The sequence below is a fragment of the Mercenaria mercenaria genome, chromosome 11 (genome assembly GCF_021730395.1).
Source record: "Mercenaria mercenaria strain notata chromosome 11, MADL_Memer_1, whole genome shotgun sequence".
Lineage (NCBI taxonomy): Eukaryota > Metazoa > Mollusca > Bivalvia > Venerida > Veneridae > Mercenaria > Mercenaria mercenaria.
The window spans coordinates 32,088,518-32,114,820 of record NC_069371.1 but is presented as its reverse complement, the minus strand read 5'-3'; the positions used below and the strand labels follow the sequence as shown (position 1 = coordinate 32,114,820).

The window sequence follows — 26,303 nt, the reverse complement described above, 5'->3', positions numbered from 1 at the left end:
CAATAAAGGAAATAGCATAAAAATTTAATGTCAACAGTTAAATTTGATAAGAAAAAATCAATAAAGACTCTCATAATATCTTACAAATCTATAAAATACAATTGGTTATGGACTCTACATATTTTCATAAAAACCTGATTTTCAATTTTAAAAATTCATACAAATAAATTTCAGAAATACATGATTTTGATTTTTTTTCTTTAAGTACTATTACAACAGAGAAATGATTCTGGACCAAAATATTAAAGAAAAAATAATGTTAACATTGCAATTAATCATTATAACAAAAGGAAGGAATTTCAGTGAAAAACTGCATAACATCTTACCCATTTCACATTTTTCTCGACAGCTTCAACAATTTTCATCCGATCATGATAAATCAAACACCAAAATAATCTTTAAAAAATTGTCTTTATGCTGATAACACACATTTACATAGAAATATATAATATCATACCATTATTTTATTTGAAAAATATGGAAAATTCTAAGTGCAACAACATAACGCTTCAAAAATGACTTTTTCTAGATGCGTTTTTTGCCACTGCTTGAAAACTATTTGAGCTAGATCAATAAAATTTGGCACAGAACTTCTTCATATTTAGTGTTACGAAGTGTAAATGTTAAATTGCACTAAAGGGTTAGGAAATTTTTGAAAACCATGTATAACAATGCGATATTCTAAATGCTCCCTATATTGTGTTTCACCCGTTAGTCTTGAAAATGAACACAGGAAGCACCATTCAACATTGCTAAAATAGCTGGTAATCCGGCACCACACCCAAGCTGATATAAAACAAATATTATATGATAATTATGTATGACAGTGTTGATGACATTAAACTAAATTTCTGTATGTACAAAGTATAATATATGTTATTTTCGGCATTATTACTTCTTGTAAAGGATCTGCCGAGACACTTGACTAACATACTCCCATTCGGAAATGCAGCATATTTCAGACATAAATTAGCTCTTATTGTACCTGGCTTTCTGTAAATTCTGAAGAATACTGAAACAGTGCACAGAGAATACAGTATAAGAATGAGTAATTTTTGCTTTCTGTAAATACTGGAATGCCAAAATGGAACAATTAATTTACCACTTGTCATTAGGGGTCCAACACCTAATTTTTGCAATAATTTAGAAGTCAGCTTAAGCTAACCTTTACCCTGCTAAATTTCTAAAATGGACTGCTCCGTCATTCAGTTTGGGCAGTACCACTTATTATTCAAAAAGAGTGTTCACTAAAAATTTACTGACTGAATAGTGAATAGTGCAGACCATGATCAGCCTGCACAGATGTACAGGCTGATCTTGGTCTGCACTGGTAGCAAGAGCAGAATCACTTGCTGCCATTAGGCTAAAGGATAACCATATCATACCTTTAGCAAAATGAAAGACATATATATATAGTTTCTCTAGCAGGTATACTTCATTTTTATGTATAACTTGAGCATTGTAATCAATAAGGAAATGTACTATATGTTCAGAACACAAGTTATTTATACAAGATTTTAGTCAATCTATCCAAGTTAACGTTCTTTCAAAAATTTCTTCACTTGCATATTAATAGTACAAAATCTGAGCATGTATTTAACTGCGTTTATTTTCTTACCTCAAGCACCTTTTTGTTGTGGAACTTTATGTCACATTTCTGGAGATATTTTGCAAGGTCTACTGCACATTCCCAAACCTTTAATCCACCTAGATAATTATACGATACAAATTGAGATGATTTATTAATATATCTTTTTCAATAATACATTTTATGTAAGATATCTACAACCAATTTAAAAAAAATAATTCAAAATTCCTAAATTAAAAAATTACACAGTCTGATATGCCCTTATTTACACTATATCTTTGCTCGATATTTCCTTTTTATACTTATAATACTCATATCTTTGTTAGATATGCCCTTTTTTAAATTTGTGAAGGTCTACATTTAATTTTAATACAATCCAATTTGTTTTCTTATACTAATATACATTTACAAAAAAAAGGCTGAAAATTGTGTGTTATTATGCAACAATTCATTTTCCTGACACCACAGATATTACGTTAAAGCATCAAACAGCATAACAGCTGGCGTGAGAAGAAACCAACAGGCAAATATTTGATAAATGTCATCTAGGATGTAACATGTTAGAATCAGAATAATATATCTCAGTGACTTGCTCTTGAATAAAATAATTGCTTGTGGTTTATATGCAAATAGTTCCTTATCATCTAAACTCCAAACAATGATTTTATTCAATGAAAAATCACTGTTTGTCATAGATTATTTCTAAAAACAACACTAGTCAGTCTTTTTTTATGTATATGACAGTTTGGGAGAAATAGTGGAAACTGGAAAGTCTTATATGCTTGCATCCATCAACAATGTTTGAGAACAGACATAGGTACTCATCATCATCATCATCTTCAGTAATCGCCTCACTCTAAGAGTATACTCGCCATTTAATAAAAATACTGTATATGTGCAGCCGCAAAGGACTACTGGTACTATTTACATCTAAAAGACTATAAGTCTCTCTTTGTACATAGTTTTAAAAAACTGATAAAACAAAGACTGACATTAAGAACGTGTTGATATTTTCTAGACTAGCCTTAAAACCCTCTGGCGAAGGCTGATTTATGGCACATTGAGGCAGGCGGTTCCAAAGGACAACAGTGGCTGGGAAGAAGCTGTGTTGATAGGCAGATTTGCTACAGGAGAATTGGTTGTACTGTTGGTTGTGGATTCTGGTTGATCTTGATTGACATAGAGGAGGATCAGGAATAATGTCGACATGATTATGCCTAATTTTGAACAATATGGTTACTTTGGACATATTGCGTCTGTGCTGAAGTGTGTCACACTGGAGTTTATGGAGCATATATACAAGATTGAACTTGTTCATTGGTAGTTGTTTTTGACAAACCTTGCAACACTAACACTGTTACATACACACCTTCATAAACATTGGGTATGAGATCTGAATGTTGTTTAGCTGCTGCAGTAACCCCACATGAAGATCCTTTTATGTCACAAAGTCTTCTTTCTACTGCCTGACTATCTACACACTGTATACACACACTCTCTGACAACTGATAAGACTGTTGGGGTATATCTGCAACCTAAAACCAAAAAAATTGAAGAAAATAAATAAAGTTTGCTCATCAAACTAGAAGAACATTGTAAGAATGTTGACATTATTTCTTTTAACGTAAACAGTGTATACAAGAATGCCACATATTAGATTTTTATTACATTTTGTAACTAGACTTGTCACATTTACAAAGAGATAGAAAGGACAGTTTATACCCATAGGAAAAAATGCACAACAAGAAAAAGAATTTTATGGCTATATATTCATTTGTAACTTGGATCTTGTGGCACAAACATTTTTCACACCATGGCACTTTGTAATGCACCTGATACCATCATCATCAAATAGAGGATATAACATAGAGGATATAACATGAGCGTCTTTTCATATCGAATTTATTAAACGAGTTGAATAAAATAACAAAATGCGAGGCTCTGCCGAGCATTTTATCAATTTTATTCAACAAGTTTAATAAATGCAATGTGGAAAGTCACAAATGTAATATTCTTTTTATCACATGTTCGAAATATCAAAAATTCTACTTTCTTTTACTATAAAAATAAGTAAATTTCACCAACGTCTCCTATACTATAAATGACGTTGACGTCAAAGCTTTATTACACTATAGTGTATTATCATTTTTATGTAATGGCTAATTATTACACTCCTGCGACATCAAACATGTGATAATAACAGATTATTTTATGAATTTTTGTTTTATAAATTAAGCAAACTGATCTTGAAATCCTTTAATAATAATTAACATTTATGATTTACCTAACCATTTCATTCACCCATTTGTACTATATCTACAGTAACATTGGCTTCCCAATTGTTAAATTATTTCTTGGTATCTTAGTAACCGCTTGTGGAAACTTTGGACACTAAGTTATTCACTGTGATGAACAGACACACAGTGCATTGTTTCCATAACTCTGTTTCTTTCTTTTTTTACAAAATTATGCCCCTTTTCCACTTAACAATTTTGGTTAAGTTTGTATATTAGCCTGTAAGTCAGTACTAGCTACTCAGTACCCTCTAATGGGAATGTATTCAGACTTTACACCTTTGTTTTACTGTGTTGATCTGACATGCACTGCACAGGTTCCATACATTCTATTCTATTCTACTTTTCATGATTTTTACAAAATTATGCCCACTTTTTTACTTAACAGTTTCTGGTAAAGTTTTCATATCATTAAGTAAGCAGGTATCTCAGATTTTACCCCTTTCACACCTGTTCATTGTGGTGATCAGATTTCGTGACTCTATTTTGCATTTTAACAAAATTATATCACTTTCATCAGTTTTGGTTATATTCATTCACGTACACTTTCTTTACTGACAAGGCTGATATTATTAATAAGCCAGCATTGCTGTCTGCTGACAGCTAGCTCTTATTGTTACACCACAACTATATACATAATACATGTATAGATACCATATTAAATTAACATCAACCTGCTCTATATCAGACGGAAGTATTTCTCTGAATGTTTCAACATGTTCAGTTCCCCCATCCTGAATTTCTGCCCCATGTTGTTCGTTCACACCTGTCTGATCTGCAAAATATTAAAGCTCATGTTAAAGTTTTATATAGATGTAATGGCCAGCATACAGACCATCATCCAATTCCAAAGATTAAACTCTCTTTCCCCATACACAGTGAGCCAGACAAAACCACTCCTGGACAAAACCTCTCCCATACAAAACCTCTTCTGCTGCTGCTTTTCACAAAGCAGATAAAACCCTTCCAGTACATTTTCAGAATAATCACAATTTAGTGAAGAATTAAAAAAATTACCGAATAAGGTAGTACTGATAGTATTGCATCACGAAATACATGTATATCACACAGCAATGTGGTCAATGATCAGGAGAGAAACTTCATCTAGAATGAAAGATAGTCAATTGATACAAATATTAATATACATCCCTCGAAAGCCTAACAATCTCCGTTCTGGGTTTACATGTAGTTCCATTTTTCAATCCTGGTTTCTATACCAGTACTAATCTGTTCTCCACAAGTAACGATCAACTTCATCACATGAATCACAAGTGGAAGATAAACAATACTGTCAAAATAAGATATAATATATTCAAAGAAACAAATGTCCTTCCAAGAGATCAAACTCAGATCCCACAATCCATTATAGATCTCTTCTCTCCCTATTGAACCAAATGGGGCAAGATTTTGTTAGAATGAATGTCACCTTGCTTTTTAATTGCTCTAATTTAACACCCTAGCTCACAGGCCCCATTTAACTTTAGCCTTATGGCACGTACGTACAGGTGCTGGATGAAATTTTTCCATTATAGATAATTAGAAGATGATACAGGGTGGAAAAATTTGTCTGGCACCAGGTCCTGTGCCTTATGGTATGGCATTTATATGCTACTATATACATGATATATATGCCACACCATAAAGCTATAGTTAGACAGGTCTGTTACTATTTCCTTTGACAGGATGTTTACGACAGCATTATAATTTTTGAATGGTCTCTTTCCTCCAACTATAAAATATCAGAATCATAATATATGTCATACCCAATAGGCAGTGGATAGGGGTCAGGTACCCATATAGGGCTGTCTAGAGGCCCAGTAATCAATATAAATACTGAGAATGGTATACAGAGAGGAGACTATTATTTATTTTTCAAAAAAAATGGGATGATTTCAAAAGTTTGCTTTCAGGGTATTTTGGGGGGGTTTTTTTGTCGTTTAAAATACAAATGCAAGTGATATGAAACAGAAGTATTTATTATACTTTAAACCTGAGAAAAACAGGCTTGCCTGTTCAATAAATTGTTCATGGTAAGTAATTAGCACTTTGTCCCCTGTAATGAAAGCTAGCTTTTATCAAATTCTGGCTTAAGAATTAAATAATAAACTTAACGCATTCTTTAGATTTAAATTTTAGACATGGATTGTGCTCATAAATTGTTCATTTCAGTGCTTGCTTAAGAAATCGGTTGGTTAAAGTTTCAATTTTTGTTGATTAGGTCAGATATCAGGGCACTTCAGCGCATCGCGTTGCATAGCAACAAGCGGAGGTGAAAGTAAACGCCAATTTGTAATTGGAAAGCGTTGCGCACATGCATGTTTCACTAGAGTTTGTCGTTTTTCTTTGTCTAAGTAACATTTTGGGGAATATTTATTTGTCAATGATTTTTAATGTTGCTGGATGTTCCAGTAAAACTTTCTTCTCCGAAACATGGACCTAACTCTTTATATCTGTGACATACTCGAAGAAAATTATCATTTGATAAATCAGAGCGCCTTTAAATTTAAATAAAATATGTGGGTTTCTATTCACTGTCCTCGTTCAACAAACGGTAAGGCTGTTGGAAGTGGCCTATCAACCTACTTTCACTATACATCTCCCCCATTTAGGCTTTACTTTTCTCTTTGAGATAAAAGAAACACATTCATGCACCCTAATTCTGCTTCTTACACTGCATAATGCATTAGCCTTTATTCTGAACTCATTAAGATGTCATGCTGTGACATACAAAATTATATACTGTATGTATCCTTAGGTTACTTAAAAAAATATTTACTGTAATATAATGTGATTTTTTTTACCATTATCTACAGGGTTTGGAAAGTTAAATGTAAATGACATTTTCGTAATAAACAAAAAACACGTGGTTCCGGTTTTATAAGCATTTGTATTGAACAATTTGATTCGTCAATGGTAAATATTGGTTGTATCTGATCCAATCAGCGTTGAGTTAAGAAACGGCTGCCGGTAGAGAGACAAATATGGCGGCTATTTATGAATTTGCAAATAAAATTTCTTGTAATCAAGCTATTTCATGGTCGCATGACAACAGAATATGCTTTTGTACGGATACAGCAATTAAAATTCTGGTAAACTTACTGAACTATTGATTAAATATTTTGTAATTCCTTTTGAATAGATAAATTAGCATATCTTTATATGTCTTTATTTGATTTTCTGATGATTATGCCATGCTGCATGCGTTATGTTATTGCTTTAATAATTTAGTGAGTTCCATATCCCATTCTTCTGCCTTTGCAAACTGTCTAAGCCCTTTAAAACGAATTTTTCAAAAGTGTCGATCATAAAATGTATGAGCTGACTTCTTTCAAGCATTAAACATACATGTCAAGTTCCATCAGGAAGGTCTAATACGGGGAGTAGAAACTCCGTATAAATCAATACATTTATCTGTATTATGCTGTCGTCCATACCTGTAAATATCGACCAGTCGTTAGCGACCGATATTTTGTTTTCACCACTATCGATTAGCGTGTAATTAGCATATTACCTCATGTTAATCATGGAGCTATAACACTTATTGTTCAAAGGGTTTACCAGTCACATGTTAAGTGGCGATAATTAGATGATCAGAGATTGATCTAAAGGGATTCTGAAGCAAAAACAGCATGCGACTGCATGTGGTGATATGCTTAATTATTATGAATTAACTCGAGCTCACTTCCCTGAAGAAGTATTTTACCACGTAACTTCAAACCTTTATCTAAGGGCCGATTTTTGTTGGATTTGAATAAAAAAATTGGAAAATAACAGAAAGCTGACACTTTTCTTAATCTTGTAGAGCCATATTTATAATTATTGTTTATAATGTCAGATTTCTACATACAGAAACAAACATTCTTCTTGAACGTAGGGAATGTTTCAAACGAAATTGTTGTTTAAACTGCAAAAATTAGTTTAATAAATTTAATCTTAAAACTGATGTCTGAAAAATACAATGTATTTAAATTGAAATAAAATTTCTTTTTAAAAAAGGCCGACAAAGAAGTTACATTTAGTTTTCCGAACTTTAAGATAAAACTGCAGAAAATCATCTAGGTTTAACACGTATTTAAATGGTGAAGAACAGAGCAATATCATAAACAAATATTTTCAGGCAACAGATTACAGTTTTGACTCGCTATTTTCATTAAAATATGTCCTATTTTTTTTGTTCTAAATACTCTGAATCAACAAGGCAAATATCATGTAAGAAACGACATATTTCTCTCTGGGTAAGACAAGACTAGATTTAGCCATTTTCACAGGGCGAAAAGTAACATTAATGTAGATATTTTCTATTTAAAAACAGATGCAGGCAATAATTTCATGGCAGAACTTTTGTTTTCAACAAAAAATTCAACAAATGTTTTCCCAGATTTTCACTGAAAGGATGAGTTAAACTGTAAGGCGTAAGTGTTTGAGTAATAGCAGAATAATCTACGGCATACGCTTCGATTGGACGACAGCATAAGATAAGATAAATGCCAGTTTCCAGTCCCCGTATCAGTTGTTCCAGGTTCCATGGACAATTTTCCAGGAGATTTCATTTGAAAATCAGGGAGGTATATGATGAAAATCAAGGAGATTTTATTGACCAGCATTTTTTAGGTAATTTTTAGTCGAATATAAAACTGTAAAACAGATTAGATCTAATTAATTTTCCTTTCTGACTTGATTAACTGATTTGGGGCTTAAGTTGCATTTTAAAACATTTTAACCCTTATCATTCATACTAAACACAACTGATTCTGCCTTTGCGACCAGTGTAGATCATCTGTGCAGTCAGATCACGATCTGTACAGTACTGTTCACCATTCAGTCAGTATCTTTTTGGTAAGCACCCCTTTTAACAGTTAATGGTAATATCCAAAACTTCGTTATAGAAATCCAGTATGGTAAACACGGTAAAGATTACACAAAAAGTATTGATTTAAATTTATTTAATTATTATCATTTGATTGTCATTTAATAAGCAGAGGAATTGGATGAAATTTACTGTCACAACTCTTTTATGTGAATAATCTGCAGGTCTTTTTAACATTCCTAGACTTTTAGCACATGAGCAGTATAGCTAACAGAGATTGGAAATAAACCTATTTCACCATTTTAAATTTATATTGAAAAGTGCTTTTCATTCATAAAAATAAAATACAAAATCATAGCTGTTAAATTATGTTTAAACCTATCTCGAGTTGTTTTCTTACTTATTTCTGCCATCAGTGGTAATGATTGCCATCACTCTGGACAGTAAAGACCAGCTCTTTTATCTATTCAAATGTATCCTTAGATATCTTTTTCACCTTAATCTTCCATCTTTATCATATTAATGTAAACACCGCCACTCGCCAATTAACACAACCTAAAAATAGCACAATACACACATCTGTTTGCAGAATGTCATCAGTGCATGACCTTGTTAAACTTTTATAGACAGAACGATAAATTACATCAGGCACAGTGTGTAATTAGCTAATAGGGATTTAGTTTGATACATGAAACCATTAGCTTGGAATTTCAGATTTCTGGGAGAAATAATTGATTGTGATAATTTTTGCACAGGTCGATATCTCTTCTCCACATACAACATAGGAAGGACCTTTACTGTGGTGGACCTTCCGCGATGATTCTACGCAGCTAAATGGCATTTTAACTATTAAAAAAATAAAGATATTAGTGAAATTTTAAGATACCTGGAAAGAATATTCATTTTCTCCTTCCATTCAGGTAATGTTTATGTGAATAAACATCAAAACACAAGTTTGTCAGTGTTTTAAATAACACACCCTAAAGCTTACACACATTTTACACTTCTTCGTGTTGCGTAATCGGTAACCGTTCTGTCAGCTGTACTGTTTTGGCTTAAGAAAGTAACAAACAGTAGCAGGCAAAATTACAGACCTGTACCTTAAGCACCTAAGGTAATACTGCTCGCAAACTAGGCAAATAACAGGTCATTTATCCTCAACGCATTTTCAGTCGACCATACTTTATGATCGTTTGCAAATTTCACATTCTGCAATACACAATTAGGGCCATCATGGCCCTCTTGTTTTCAAAGGTTAGCACTTCAACGTTTTTAGGGGCCACTAGAGCTAAATATAAATGACTTCTTCTTAAGATCCCCTGGATGGATCTTCATCAAACTACGTCTGTATCATCATTGTAATTTCCTCTCCAAATTATTTTCAAATGGGGGTGCTTGGTCCCTTTTAGGGGCCACTAGCTAAAAATAGAAATACCTTGAAATGAAATTTTCTCATGAACTGCTTGATGGATCTTCATCAAACTTTGTCTGTAGAATTGTTAAAAATTCCTCTTCCAGTTTTGTTCAGATAGGATGCTTGTCCCCTTTTAAGAGCCACTAGAGCTTAGAAAAGAAATAACTAAAATCGGGGGTGTAAAAAATACTCGCCCTTAGTGAACAGCCACTCCCCCTTATAACTGACACTTTTAATACTGTCACTTTTATGAAAGGAGTAACTGTATTATGTACAATAGTATTATTTCCCGAAAAATATTTATTTTGAAAAGTGTCTAAAAAAATTGGACACAATAATCATCATCCATCCACCCGTGTTGAAAGAGAGAAAAAAAAAACGTTTACGATTATCGGTAATTATTCAGTTGATAAACTAAGTAATTGACCTTGTTTTCATTATCATAATCAATTTACACCCCCTCAAAGAGCTAAAAGAAGTGTGTAGGTATCTTGACATTTGAACGGTATTTTTGCTCGAGATTGTCATGGCATTACGTCATGTTTTCGCGCCATGTGACACATCACTGTCAGATTGTACCGCCTCGGTTCTTAAAATTGCTGAAAAATAGAAATCAATAAAAAGTTTCTTCTTTAATTTGTTATCAAAAGCAAATGTGCTATATCCCGTATAAAAGGTAAATGTCTCAAACGATAGTAGTGGATATCCTACCTCTGTGACCTGTTTGCCCTCAAGGAATTTACATTATTATTTGACAAGAAAAACTTTTAAATTGTTTTTTTTTTTTTTACTTTCTGGTCAAAAGTCGAAAATTCGACCGTTTTTATAGAATTTTGCCTACATTTCTGTCGATATCATTTTAAAATTATTATAGAATTCAAATTGTATTATTTTTCAAGGGGTGTTGAAAAATTGAAGCGAAAATGTTAAAAAATGAATGCACTACGCACGTTTTTTGTGTACGTGTCGATGTAAATTAGATATTACGATAGGTCGCACGTGCTTGTGGAATGGAAAATTACCGGCATGGTGCTTTGATATCTTTACGATTCGCGGCTAAATTCCGTCAATCCAGGTAGCGACTGAACCATCTCAAAGTCTGTTGACGTTTTGGAGATGTAATTTCTGAACTTTGGTAAAGTAAGAACGTAAAAAACCACTCGCCCGATCGGTCGAGTATACAGCGAGGTCCACTCGTCCTACTCAGACTTTAACTCGCCAATGCGAGCGGGCGAGTGGAATTTTACACCCCTGTACAGCGTTCGACACTAACGGTGTCCCGGGATCCCGAGGACACCAAAAATCCGCAAGGGATCCTAAAGTTCACAATTTCGGTGTTCCGTCGGGACTCTTGATTTTCAGATAAAATATGATTCTAAAAAAAATGAAATTCCCCAGTCTTGTTCGCTCAAACATCGGTCTTTTGCTTCAGTTGACCCGAGGTCCCGGGTTTTGACCCGCGAAAATCGAGAAAAACTCGTATTTTACCCGCATAAATTACGGCACGCGCGTCGTCTTGACTCGCGGAAATTTCCTTAGATGCGTTCCAAGTTCGATAGTTCTGCCCCCTGTCAATCAAAATCCCAGTGAATTTCAATATTGTTCGCCGGCACAAGCGGAAATATGGCAGTAGGCGGAGCGTCGTATGTTAATTAACTACCGACAGATGTCAGTCACGCCACGCGCCAAATGATACGTGCTTATCTCGCGGTTTGTATTTAGTACAATATGCCTTGTCATTATCAAAGGTGTTTATTGATCAATGTTTACAAGTTAATTGATAAACAATGCAGCCTTAGATTATCGTGTTTGTACCATTATTTTGTGTGCTCGATACGATTACATGAGCCGGTCGGCCGTTACGGTCTATAACAAATTTATTATCATTGCCGAGGCTTTGTTTGGGCAAAACAAATTAAATAAGCAGAAATTATACGTGGTATGATGAGAAAATAAAGTTAAAACAGTTATCTTTTCAAGAACTTTAACTGTTACTTTTGTTTTTCGTTACTCGTTTTCTAGACCGACATTTTCGAACATTTTTATCATTTCTTACAAGATTTTTCTAGTACAAACTAAAATAAAAAGCCAATAAAACGTCTGCATTTACGAAAAATATGATCACTGTTGCCAAAGCAGCTCTTATTTAGAAGAATTTGCTGATAATAAAAGCATGCAAACACTAAACCCCACCCACTTTTAGGCAATGTGCAAAATAAAACAACTAAAATATGAAATGTTTAAGAAAATCTGTTATGACCAATGTACTAGTTTTAGATAAAGTATGTTGGAGTTGCATTAATAAGGCCTAAAAAATCTTTGTATCTGGTAACATGCTAAAAAAATTAGGGTAGGTAGGTCGGAACATTTTTTTTTTTTTTTGAATTTTTTTTTTTATTTAAGGGAGACTTTTTGGAATTTTTTTTTTATGTCAAAAAAATGATTACAAATAAGGGGGTTATAAGGGGGAATGAACTAGGCGGCATACATTTAGATGAACTACAACAAATCGCAGAGGAGTGCGATGGTAGTGAAGATGAGGGGGAAGAGGACTTGGGCAGAAATGACATTATTCTTTTACAGCAAAAGTCATACAAGCTATTGTTGTCATTGATGTAAAATGGAAATAAAGTGAAAATAAAATACATGTAGTACTGTAAACAGTTGTGTTTGTTAGATTTTAGTTTTTTCATGTTCTAACCACATTTTGTTATCAGGGACTCCTAATTTTCAGCAGGGATTCCTAAATTTCCCAGCAGGTATTCCTTCGAGATACCTGGCAAAAAAGTTAGTGTCGAACGCTGCTGTAAAAAACAACTTCTTCTCATGAAGTGCTTGATGGGTCTTAATTAAACTTGGTAGTTGCATGATTGTAAGGTCTGCTCCCAAACTTGTTCAGATTGGAGCACCTGGCCCCTTCTAGGGACCACCAGAAGTAAATACTACAGAAATTTCTTTTACTTTATCTCTTGAATAACTTGAGGGATCTTCACCAAACTTGGTCTGTTACTAGCATCATTGTAAGGTTCTCTTCCAGACAACACCCTCAGCCTGCTTGAGTGGTCTGTGTGCATTTTCCCAACCCAATTCCCCAAAAAGCATTATAGTGTTTGAATTGTTTGTCATCTTTCACACTAATTAATGTAATCAACTTCTGCTGTCTCTGGAACTTTAGATACCTGGAGCATATTATCATAAATGCATGTCCTCTTCCAAAGTTGCACACTCTCTAGCCTGTTTAAGCTCTGAAACTCAGGTTAGCAATCTAAGGCCATCATGGCCCACTAGTTATAAAAGATATTATCAGTTAAATATTTGGGCATATATGTGTATCACAGTATGTATTTCAAAGCTTTTTTAACTTCATATCTATATTTTGGAAATAGTGAGGTTCTGTCTCTATAGGTGGTCTTTCAACACAGGTATATTTACTCTTGATAGGAAAAGAAAATAGTTTTCATTGTATTAGCCGGTTTCGTAGCAGTGAAATTTATTCAGAGATGGTCTTTAGTACAGGTTTAACTGTGTATGGTTTGAAATCTGGTTATTAGCTCAACAGGCCCCGTGTTCACAAAACATTTTTCGATCTCAGCTGAGTTTGAGTTTGAAATTTTAATATCAGTTTTACTAAAACTTCAAGCTTAAATTCCAAATGAGACTGACCATCAATACCGAATAATCACATTAAAATGCTTATTAACTTAGAATTTTGTGTTAAACATGCTATTTTGATATAAATGAGAAATTAAGTTTCACTATCAAACTCAGCTGAGACTGAAAATGTTTTGTGAACACGGGGCCAGAGCACAAAGTGCTCAAGGTGAGCTATTGTGACCAGTCATTGTCCAGTGTCCGGTGTGCGTCGTCCATCAACATTTGCCTTGTGAACACTCTAGAGGCCACATTTGTGATCCAATCTTTATGAAACTTGGTCAGAATGTTATTCTTGATGATCTCTAGGTCAAGTTTGAAACTGGGTCATGTGGGGTCAAAAACTAGGTCAAGATCAGATCAATGGAATAGCTTGTGAACACTCTACAGATCACAGTTGTGACCCAATGTTTATGAAACTTAGTCAGAAAGTTTGTCTTGATGATTTCTAGATCAAGATTGAAACTGGGTCATGTGGGATCAAAAACTAGGTCAGTAGGTCAACTCAAAGGAAAAGCTTGTGAACACTCTAGAGACCGCATTTGTGACCCAATATTTATGAAACCTGGTCAGAATATTAGTCTTGATGATCTCTAGGTCAAGTTTGAATCCGGGTCATGTAGGGTCAAAAACAAGGTCAGTAGGTAGATCAATGGAAAAGCTTGTGAACACACTAGAGACCACATTTGTGACCCAATCTTTATGAAACTTGGTCAGAATGTTAGTCTTGATGATCTCTAGGTCAAATTCGAAACTGGGTCATGTTGGGTCAAAAATTAGGTCACCCGGTCAAATCAAAGGAAAAGCTTTGGCCACAGTTGTGACCCAATATTTATGAAACGTAGTCAGAAAGTTTGTCTTGATGATTTCTAGGTCAGGTTTGAATCTGGGTCATGTGGGATCAAAAACTAGGTCACCTGGTCAAATCAAAGGAAAAGCTTGCAAACACTTTAGAGGCCACAGTTGTAACTCAATATTTATAAAACTGGGTCAGAATGTTTGTATTAATCATTTCTAGGTCAAGAATGAATCTGGGTCATGTGGGGTCAAAAACTAGGTCACTAGGCCAGATCAAAGGAAAATCTTTTCAACACTAGAGACCACAATTTAAGTTTGAAAGTCATGAGAATTAGTCAGAATGTTTGTTTTGATAATCTATAGGTCAAGTTCAAATCTAGGTCATGTGGGGTCAAAAACTAGGTCACCCGGTCAAATCAAAGGAAAAGCTTGTGAACACTCTAGAGGCCACAGTTGTAACCAAATCTTTATGAAATTTAGTCAGAATGTTTGTCTTGATGATCATTAGATCAAGTTTGACTCTTTGTCATGTGGGGTCAAAAACTAGGTTAGTAGGCCAGATCAACTCTGGTGAGCGGTATATAGGACCATCATGGCCCTCTTGTTTATTTATAGGGTGGCCAACCCACATGACTTCGATATCGTACACAATGTGAAAATTGCTTGATTCAAGTAACATTTTTATGCCCCCAGCATCTACTGATGCTGGAGGCATATAGTGATTGTCCTGTCCGTTCGTCCGTCCGAGGTTAACCAAATGGGACCGTTCCGTCTAGCATCAATACCCCTTACTAGAATGACTTGATACTAATGCAGATGTAACCTGTGACAATTCCTCATCTTCAGACATCACCTGACCTCAGTTTGACCTTGACCTCATTTTGGACTTAGGTTGCTTTATATGGGCCATCTCTTGGTTAACCAAATGGGACCGTTTTGCCTAGCATCAGTACCCCTTACAAGAATGAATTGATACTAATACAGATGTAAACTGTGACCATTCCTCATCTTCAAACATCACCTGACCTCAGTTTGACCTTGACCTCGTTTTGGACTTAGGTGCAAAATCTATCGACAAGGATGCCACTGGGGGCATCAAGCGTTTATTGAACGCAGCTCCTTGTTGCTTTTATTTTCTTTATTTCATGACAGATTTTAATAAAATAAGAAGTATCAATGACAAAAAATGGTGTTTAAATTCCTCAACACAAAGCCTCTGACAGAAATTCTTGATAGTTTTCTCAAACTCTTTGCCCAAATATTTTTCACAGACCAGATGTATACATAACATACACAAGTTTGGAATTTAGGAGAAATGTTTGAAAACAGTATTAAGTCTTGCAGACATTTTATGCAGAGGGCAACACTGGTTTTTCCTTCTTTGATGCTTTTTATTTTATTTAGATCTATCAAGTAACAAGGTAATATACAAACAAAATGTTACATAAATCAAGTAATTTCCCCAGTGTGTACGATATCGATAAGTCACATTGGTTGGCCACCCTGATTTATATAGATGAGCATCCAGTTTTCATGCTATTCCTGTAAGTGATCATAAAATTTATTATATTTATGGTAAATGTATTTCAGTATTTGAACTGTGGAGTCAATAATATAGACAGTAAAATAAAATGCCATCAGACAAGCTTTCCTGTTAGCACAGACATCTTGGATATACCACAGTTTACAGACAAACAGCACCAGTTCCTGATCAAGAATCTTTCAAGAGGTAAAATTATCACAACCTCATTATTTTATTTTTTTTGTTTAATTTGTTGTATCAAGACAACAAATATAATTGCAGACTGACTTGGGTTTTGTTCACTCCATTAATAAATAAAAAAAATTTGGAAGTAGCATTTTCCTGAGGCTTTCCTGAAGGGCTCTTGGAGTGTGTCCATTAAGGTAGTTCTACATATTTGATAAACTGAAAGTCAAGGTGTAACATTGTTAAGGTGTAAAAAAAACTGTTTGTTTCCAGTATCCCGGCCTACCCTAAATTTTTGGCTCAACCCTTAATGTTTTTCTGGTCTTGGAGAATTTTTTTTTCAACTTTTTAACAAAAAGTTTCAAAACTGCACTTTTTATGCTTTAAACACATGGTCATTGATGTTAGAAATCAACTTATTGATGTTCTAAAGCCATATCCCCCTTATTTGTACTCATTTTTTGACATGAAAATAATTTCTGAAAAGTCGCACTTAATGAAAAAAAATTCAATATAAAATAATTACTGACCTACCTACTGGTACTCTAAATCTTTTTAGCATCGGAAACAATTTTTTTACGCCTAATATGAGGTAAAGCTGTTTTGAGTTTAGAAAACAATATATATGTATTTCCACTCCACTGTAACAGAACTACAACTAAATGTGAAAGGATATGAATTATCAATAAATGGAAATGTGAGGTCATGATGGTGGCATGATGTTGTGACAAAATGGTTTAAAATATAAAACCGTTTAAAACACATAAAATGAAAGTAAATTTGTTTTCTATATTAGATCATGATGTCTTTAACTTATGAATGTTTAGTTGTACACTCATTGAAATCTACATTACTGTAACTATGAAATTTATGTTACAATGAAATTTACATTGTCATTAAGTGTTTTTTGTTCCACTCAGTATTGATCATACAAATGATGAAAGTATATCAAATTATCATAATAGGAGATATCACTTGCTGTTTTAATGTGCATATAGCTTATAATTAATTGTTTTAAGGAAACAGTATGAGAATATTTACATAAATTTTTGTTTTGTTTATCAAGTAAGGCTTGAAAACTCTGGGAAGTATTTTCAGGACTGAATAAATTTGATACTTTATATATGTATACTGTATATTTTTCAGATGAGTTTAAGCTTCTATCTGTTGAAAGGGTTTTAAACCCCTGGAAGTATCAGTTTGAGACGGTTGCTAGAACTGGGTATGCTTCAGCTGATTGGTCACCTCTAGGAGCGGATGATGTCGGAAGGTAATAAACCACAGAGCAAACTGAGATATATAATTTACATTAAATTGCGTGTTAACTTGTGGGAAAGTCAGTTTACTGAAGTTTTCTTATATTGTGTAAAGCTCCTATAAACAAAACTGAACAGAACAAAATCCCTAGAAAGAAGTAGGAAAGCAGTCTAAAAGAGAAAGAAATGTACGTTGTAATAATTTGTATGTTTTAACTGCCACAGAAATACAAAAGTTAAAAATAAAATTTTATTAGGACATGAAATAAACTGAAGGGTAGAAATTTAAGAAAATACCGTTACCTCAGGTTCACAACAGTGTATTGTATTTATTGATACCATGTAAAAACTTGTACCAAGCCTTTTGAAATAAGTAAAAAATTGTGGTTTTGCTTTCCCGAGCGGGAAGCAAGTTACTATATTTGGCATCAAGTTTCCTGTTCAGAAAGTAGTGAAAATTAAAACCCATAAATTGTTTCCCAAATGGGAAGTTTCCTTACATTACAGTCACATGGGTTTGAAGCAGTTGCATTTATATAGAAGTAATTCTGGTGTATCACAGGAACTTGCTGTTGTGATTCTATAGAAATAATTCTGGTATACCACAGTTAGACACAACTCTTAAAATTAAGAAAATGTCTTTCAGGAGTGTATTGGCAACATTGTCACAGGATTACAGACTATGCCTGTATGTACATGAACCCTCACAGAATGAATGGATACAGGTAAGGTATATTACTTTACTGGACATTTTTAGCTCACCTGCTCGTGGTGAGCTTTTAGGATCATTAGATGTCCAAATTCTCTGCCATCCAAATTTTTTTTAGCTTACCTGAGCACAAAGTGCTCATGGTGAGGTATTGTGATCACGCTGTGTCCGTCGTGCGTGCTTGCGTGCGTCAAGTTGTCCGTCCGTCGTCAACATTTGTGTTTAAACAACGACTCCTCCAAAACCAATGAATGGATTTTGATGAAACTTGGCCGTGATGTTCCTTGGGTGGTCCTCTACCAAAGTTGTTCAAACGGTTCCACTTGGTTGCACATAGGGGCTGCCAGAGCTAAAGATAGAAAAAATTCAAACGACATCTTCTCCTAAACCGATGGTTCGATTTTGAAATAATTTCACATAAATGGTCCTTATGTCACCCTCTACCAAGACTGTTAAAATTATACCGATTCGTCAAAAAACATGGCCGCTGGAGGGCGTGGTCACTTTTCCCTATATGTATATAGTGGAAACCTTAAAAATCTTCTTGTATGAAACTACTCCCGATTTTAGAATAATTATACACAAATGGTCCTTGTGTGACCCTCTACCAAGATTGTTCAAATTATTTGGATTCGTCAAAAAACATGGCCACAAGAGGGCGTGGTCACTTTTCCCTATATGTATATAATAGTGGAAACTTTAAAAATCTTGTTGTTTGAAACTGCTGGCCCGATTTTAGAATAATTTTACACAAATGGTCCTTGTGTGACCCTCTACCAAGATTGTTCAAATTGTTTTGATTCATTAAAAAACATGGCTGCCAGAGGGTGTGGTCACTTTTCCCTATATGTATATAGTGGAAACGTTAAAAATGTTCTTGTTTGAAACTGCAGGCACGATTTTAAAATAATTTTACACAAATGGTTCTTGTGTGACCCTCTACCAAGATTGTTTAAATTACTCCGATTCGTCAAAAAACATGGCTGCCAGGAGGTGTGGTCACTTTTCTTCTCTGAATCAATAATAGCTAGAGCCTTGATATTTGGCGTATGATATCAAATTTGTAATGTCTACCATAATTGTTCAAATTATTGCCCTAGGTTTAAAGTGTGTGTGACATGTATATAGTATAGGCTAAAATAGAAGAAACCTAACTCTGTACTTATACAAACACACTTGAAGCCTTGTACACAGTTGAGCGCTTTAGGGTCAGTGACCCTCTTGTTTAAACATAGACTAGTTTCAACCAAACATCATAAGAGTGTTCTTTTGATGATTCACTTTCAGATTCCTTCAAATTTAGGTCATCCCTGCAGAATTCTTGTTGCCATGCAACCATAAGGATTTAACATGAAAAAATCTTAGAAACTGCAGACCTGATTTCAAAGTAATTCCACAGAAATGTTCCTTCCCTCCACCAAGTTTTGATTATTTAAGGCAGGCAGTTTTCTCTAGAAATAAACTTTGAAAATCTGCTTCTCTGATACTGCATGCATTATTTCAAAATAATTTCACAGAAATGTCCTTGAATGGCCTAGCTACTAACAATTTCAATAAGTTCAAGGTCACACATCGAAGGACAAATATCATGATCACTACATTTTACTTTCCCTGTATCGAAGCAGTGTCTGGGGGTATTAATCGCCTTTAATGATAGCTCTATTTCTGAATGCCAGATTGTTTATGCCCTTGTTTCCATTGTGTTAATGTGTTATTAATTGGGTAAAAATTAACTTACAAATTAACTACTGAACAAATAAATCCACTATTTAAATGTCTAGAAACTATAAAGTGACAAGTGTGAAGTTATTCAACATGTAATTATTGATGGCATGTTGCCAATAATTGTTAATACAGATTTAAAGATTGTTGTATTAAAATAATGTTACGAATTTACAAATATTGAAATAATGCAAATTGTTTTTAGCAACCATACTTAACTATGGGTAACTGACAATAACTTTTAGTTATTTCCAAAAATCTCTCTTGCCTTACTTCGGGTTGGCAATGCAAGTGTAAGAACGAATACAGTATACTGAATGAAGATCAGTTTTGATCATGGTCGTAAATAGTAATATTATCTAAGAATGATACCTAGACTGTGAAGAACATGCTCATATAAATCTCGCTCCTGACCATGCACTATTATACTGATTTATGGACAAAAATAATGTCACATTTAATCAAGAGGGAATATAATCTTATGTTGTATTAAATGCTATCAGAAATTCTTAGAATAATACTTTTCTTCAGGTAATAGATTTGACCACATTGAGATGCAGACAGACTAGACCAGAGTTTGAATTGAAGAGTGTAAAAGATTACAGCAAATATAAAGACTGGTGCTTTAGTCAAGCTGTTACAGGTACACACACTTTCCTCTATCACAGTCGGTGCTTTAGTCAAGCTGTTACAGGTACACACACTTTCCTCTATCACAGTCGGTGCTTTAGTCAAGCTGTTACAGGTACACACAATTTCCTCTATCACAGTCAGTGCTTTAGTCAGGCTGTTACAGGTACACACACTTTCCTCTATCACAGTCAGTGCTTTAGTCTGGCTGTTACAGGTGCACACACTTTCCTCTATCACAGTCAGTGCTTTAGTCAATCTGTTACAGGTGCACACACTTTCCTCTATCACAGTCAGTGCTTTAGTCAGGCTGTTAAAGGTGCACACACTTTCCTCTATCACAGTCAGTGCTTTAGTCAGGCTGTTACAGGTGCACACACTTTCCTCTATCACAGTCAGTGCTTTAGTCAGGCTGTTACAGGTGCACACACTTTCCTCTATCACAGTCAGTGCTTTAGTCAGGCTGTTAAAGGTGCACACACTTTCCTCTATCACAGTCAGTGCTTTAGTCAGGCTGTTAAAGGTGCACACACTTTCCTCTATCACAGTCAGTGCTTTAGTCAGGCTGTTACAGGTGCACACACTTTCCTCTATCACAGTCAGTGCTTTAGTCAGGCTGTTACAGGTGCACACACTTTCCTCTATCACAGTCAGTGCTTTAGTCAGGCTGTTACAGGTGCACACACTTTCCTCTATCACAGTCAGTGCTTCAGTCAGGCTGTTACAGGTGCACACACTTTCCTCTATCACAGTCAGTGCTTCAGTCAGGCTGTTACAGGTGCACACACTTTCCTCTATCACAGTCAGTGCTTTAGTCAGGCTCTATCACAGTCAGTGCTTTAGTCAGGCTGTTACAGGTGCACACACTTTCCTCTATCACAGTCAGTGCTTTAGTCAGGCTCTATCACAGTCTATGCTTTAGTCAGGCTGTTACAGGTACACACACTTTCCTCTATCACAGTCAGTGCTTTAGTCAGGCTCTATCACAGTCTATGCTTTAGTCAGGCTGTTACAGGTACACACACTTTCCTCTATCACAGTCTATGCTTTAGTCAGGCTGTTACAGGTACACACACTTTCCTCTATCATAGTGATATTCAGTATGCAGATCATAGCATGAACATCTGATAGTGTTCCTTCAAGGTCAGTGAAATATTTTAAGGTCAAAAGTCTGGAATAGTTATTTATTACATGCTTTTCAGTAAATTATCCAAATATTAGAATGAAATTTATCTGGTATTTTCACAGTGACAAATATCTAATATATATTTTTTCACTGGTAAGAAACTATAATTTAGAAATGGGTAAATTTAGTTCAAACATGCAATAAAAAGGATATTTGTTTGAAAATGTCAAAATATCTTTCACTAATGAACACCATATCTTTACACTTGTGGCTCTGCCACTCATTAAAATACTGCATCTGGTGTTCACTCGTGAAAGATATTTCAATTTTACACTGAAACAAACAAAGGACCTCGGACATTTTCCTATTCAGATTGCCTATCCGATTAAGGAAAAAGTGACATAGGGATAGACTTCTGAAATTGCATAGTTATGATAGTTGAAGACCATTTCTTGATAAATGCGACTTCATTTTACAAGTTTATGAACAAAAAAGAAGACTTTGTAGACATTTCTCATTCTCTTTTCTATTAAAATATGAACATAAATCATTTTTACGTTTTAAACATCTTTCCCTCCAGTGACGCAACACAATATTTCACATGCCTTTGTAAATAATTATTATATACGTATGCTGCAAAAATGGCACTTGGTCACAGGTGGGAAAGTGTTTAAAATTGAAAAAAACTACATACAGGGTGTCAGCAAATAAATTTTTAGATAGATATTTGACACTTATTGCATGTGTTTCCTAAACCTTACATATATACAGCTTTATTCATTTTTGTAAATATTTCAAGCACAGAAAACACTAAACTAAATAAATAGGGGACATAGAAAGTGAAGCTAGAAAGCAGACAGATCCTTATAAGTATATCTTATGAATTTTTCAATCAGATCTGTTACCTCTTGACAGTCTAAGTCCGTCGATTGAATGTCATCAGGATTGAGACAACTGCATCTGTCGTAAGTCAAGAACCAAGCAAGTGGCTTCGACATATTACATATGTGTCTTCAACGTAAACATGACAAAGAAATACAGACGAACTTCTATGGAATAGTGCCACTTAGGTGCAATTTTTTTACCTTTTGTAGGACACAGTTGAAGCGAACCTAAAATGCATTTTAAGAGCAACATTTGCTTTTATTCGATCCAGCATCCTATAACCTGACAGAACTACACCAGACACCATCTCATTAACTAACCTAGTTGCTTCCAGAACTTACACTGACACCCATAGAACTAATACTGACTCGCCCATAACTAACACTGACACCCCCAGAATTAACATCAATTCGCTCACACGTCTGAAACTTATTTCGAAGCCAACCGAAATACTAGTAAGGACATCAAAGAACTAACACAGACACCCCAAGAATATCTATATAAATGTTGATACTAGCTAGTGAAGTTCTGTTCCACTGATATAAAATGCTAAAAGTAAGGCATCCCTGAACCCGCAGTGGAATAGGCAGTCTCCTGCACCCCTCCATTTCAACTGAAAAAGGCCAACTACGCCAATGTATGGCCAGCTACACCACTGCATGTATTCAATAATAATCCTCCACATAATGCCCGGTCAGTATTGTACATGTGTATAAATACAGTATAGCAATAGATGTATAGAAAACAAACAATAGGATATGATCAATGCATCAGTGTTATCATGGGCACTCGGGTGGAAATAACTGAAGTACAGTTAGGGACCAAATGTTTTGTTCCACTTTTATTTTTTCCGTTTCGTTTATTTTCAAAAATGTCAATAAAACTGATAATCTGCGTGGTATTAGTTTATTTATTGTGTTAAAATATTTCATAGTAGACATACCTTAAATGCTTATTTTAACTAAAAATACACATTTTAAATTTTTCAAAAATATGACCCTTAGTTACAAAATGTTCAAATTTCAAGAAAACGAATATAAAATAAAACTATTTTTTGTGACAGTTTGATAGGAATATAACTTATTTATCAGTATTTGAAGCTGTTATATAAAACTATCAGCTACTGAAGTCAAGAAATAGCATTGAACTTAGGGCAAAATCCCTAGCATAATGTCCGATGTCCTTTCGCCTCTAACTTTTTAGCTCACCTGAGCACACAGTGCTGATGGTGAACTAATGTGATCATGCTGTGTCCGGCGTCCGTCTGTCAAGTCGTCCGGTGTCAACAATTTTGTTTAAACGACATCTCCCCCAAAACCGCTGAATGGATTTTGATAAAACTTGGTATGGATGTTCCTTGGAAGATGTTGTTCAAAGGGTTCTGCTTGGTTGCACATCGGGGCCGCCATAGCTAAAAATAGAAAACTCTTCAACAATATCTCCCCCTAAACCGATGGTCAGATTTTGAAATAATTTCACACAAATGGTCTTAATGTCACCCACTACCAAGATTTTTCAAATTATACCAATTCCTTAAAAGACATGGCGGCCAGGGGGCATGGTCACTTTTCCTTATGTGTATAGAGTGGAAATTTAAAAGATCTTGTGTGAAACTGCTGGCCCGATTTTAAAATGATTTTGCATAAACAGTCCTTGAGTGACCCTCTACCAAGATTGTTCAAATTATTTTGATTTGTCAAAAAAACATGGCCGCCTGGGGGGGGAGTGGGGTGGGTGCGTGGTCACTTTTCCTTATATGTATATAGTGGAAAATTAAAAACTCTTCTTGTGGGAAACTACTCGCCCGATTTTAAAGTAATTTTACACAAGTGGTCCTTGAGTGACCCTCTACCGAGATTGGTCAAATTATTCTGATCCGTCAAAAAATTGCTGCCAGTGGGTGTGGTCACTTTTCCCTAAATGATATAGTAGACACTTAGAAAATCTTTTTGTATAAAACTGCCCGATTTTAAAATAATTTCACCCAAATTGTCTTTGTGTGACCTTCTATCAATAGTGTTCAAATTTTTCTGATTCGTCAAAAAACATGGCCACCAGAGGGCGTGGTCATTTTTCATCAACAATTTTATTAAACAACATTTCCTTCCATACAACTGAATGGATTTTGATGAAACTTTATGCAAATGATCTCTGGGTAGCCCTCTTTCAAAGTTGTTCAGAGGGTTCCAGTTCTTTGAACATATGGGTTTTTTGGGTTAAAAATATAGGTTCTCAACTATCAAACTTTAAAAATCTTTTTCTCTAGAGCTTTGATATTTGGTTTAAGGGTTTGACTCTCTACCATACTTGTCTGAATTTTTGCACTAGGGTCAAAAATGGCCATGCCTCTGTGTGTAACATGTACTTACTATCGGCTTATATATAAGAAACTTTGAAAATCTTCTTCTCTGAATCAATAATAGCTAGAGCCTTGATATTTGGCATGTGATATCAGAGTTGTACTGTCTACCGTAATTGTTCAGATTATTGCCCTAGGTTCAAAAATGTGTGTGACATGTATATAATATAGGCTAACATAGAAGAACCTCAACTCTGTACTTGTACCATTACATTATACAAACACACTTGAAGCCTAATACACAGGTGAGCGCTTTAGGGTCAATGACCCACTTGTTAAACGTTTTAGTCAATAAATGAGTATGCTTAGTTCAATGGGAGAGCCAATGATTTATGCATCATGAGGTCATGAGTTCTATCCCCTGGCATGTCACATGTTTTCTGTGACTGTCTTATAGAGGCATTGTGTATGATATGACTCTTCTTCTCTGATTCATGTGGAGAAGTTGACAGTTCTTTGTGAAGAACATGTTAGTATTGGTACAGAATCCAGGCACACTGGTCAGGTTAATTGCCCGCCATTGCATAATTGAAATACTGTTGAAAAATGGTGCTTAATCAAAAAACAAAATTAAATTCAGTAAATGAAACATGGTACATGTAATACGGAAATCACTGCCACTTGGCCTTTACAATACAGTTAAGCAATGTTATATCTTTTTATCTTTCTTTCAGTGATGAAATGGTGTCCCAAAGTATTCACAGATTCAGAATCTGGCCAGAAATTTATGCTGTTAGCTACAGGAACAAAATCTGGTCATCTTGTGATTTGGAGAGTAGATGTGCCATGTCAAAATGAGTAAGGATTTTCAATGTGTTTTGTTTAGTATTTTATACGCCCGAAGGGACGTATTATGTTATGACGCCGGTGTCTGTCCGTCCATCCGTTAGCAATTTCATGTCTGCTCTTTTTGGTTAAGTTTTATGTTTAGGTCAACTTTTCTCCTAAATTATCAAAGCTATTGCTTTGAAACTTGCAACACTTGTTCACTATCAAAAGCTGACACTGTACAGCAAGAAACATAACTCCTTTCTCCTTTTTGCAAGAATTATGGCCCCTTTTGGACTTAGAAAATCCGATTTCTTGGTTAAGTTTGTGTATAGGTCAGCTTTTCTCCTAAACTATCAAAGCTATTGCTTTATAACTTGCAACACTTGTTCACCATCAAAAGCTAACTCAATACAGCAAGAAAAATAACTCCATCCTGCTTTTTGCAAGAATTATGCCCCCTTTTGGACTAAGCTAAATGAGTTGCATGTGCCTGTATTTAAAAGATTTCTCTCTTTTTGTTCAGGGGGGGGGGGGGGGTGGCTTTCCTTGGCTCTGATCACATTCTTCTGTACTGGTAGAGAATTA

General features: G+C 34.8%; 2 protein-coding genes across 6 annotated transcripts in view; one reads left to right on the top strand and one right to left on the bottom strand.

The window, feature by feature from the left end:
• Window positions 1–711: 711 nt before the first annotated feature.
• LOC123532680 (uncharacterized) lies at window positions 712–6,758 on the bottom strand. The gene is made up of 5 exons (XM_045314209.2): window positions 6,684–6,758; window positions 4,557–4,657; window positions 2,958–3,123; window positions 1,619–1,707; window positions 712–786 (listed from the first exon to the last, which is right to left on the bottom strand). Exons 1-5 carry the CDS (start codon window positions 6,721–6,723, stop codon window positions 712–714), a joined length of 471 nt encoding a protein of 156 aa, XP_045170144.2. The 5' UTR covers window positions 6,724–6,758.
• Window positions 6,759–6,812: 54 nt separating this feature from the next.
• Window positions 6,813–26,303, top strand: part of LOC123532681 (general transcription factor 3C polypeptide 4-like) — a 106,128-nt gene continuing 86,637 nt past the window's right edge. For all 5 annotated transcript variants that reach the window (XR_008365983.1, XM_053517081.1, XM_053517080.1 and 2 more), the window contains exons 1-6: window positions 6,813–6,971; window positions 16,143–16,281; window positions 17,407–17,530; window positions 18,163–18,241; window positions 20,479–20,590; window positions 25,622–25,745. Coding sequence is in view for 4 of the 5 variants with exons in the window: in XM_053517081.1 (XP_053373056.1) it covers window positions 6,864–6,971; window positions 16,143–16,281; window positions 17,407–17,530; window positions 18,163–18,241; window positions 20,479–20,590; window positions 25,622–25,745 (686 nt within the window). In the remaining variant the exon portion in view is untranslated. The remainder of the gene's footprint in view (window positions 6,972–16,142; window positions 16,282–17,406; window positions 17,531–18,162; window positions 18,242–20,478; window positions 20,591–25,621; window positions 25,746–26,303) is intronic.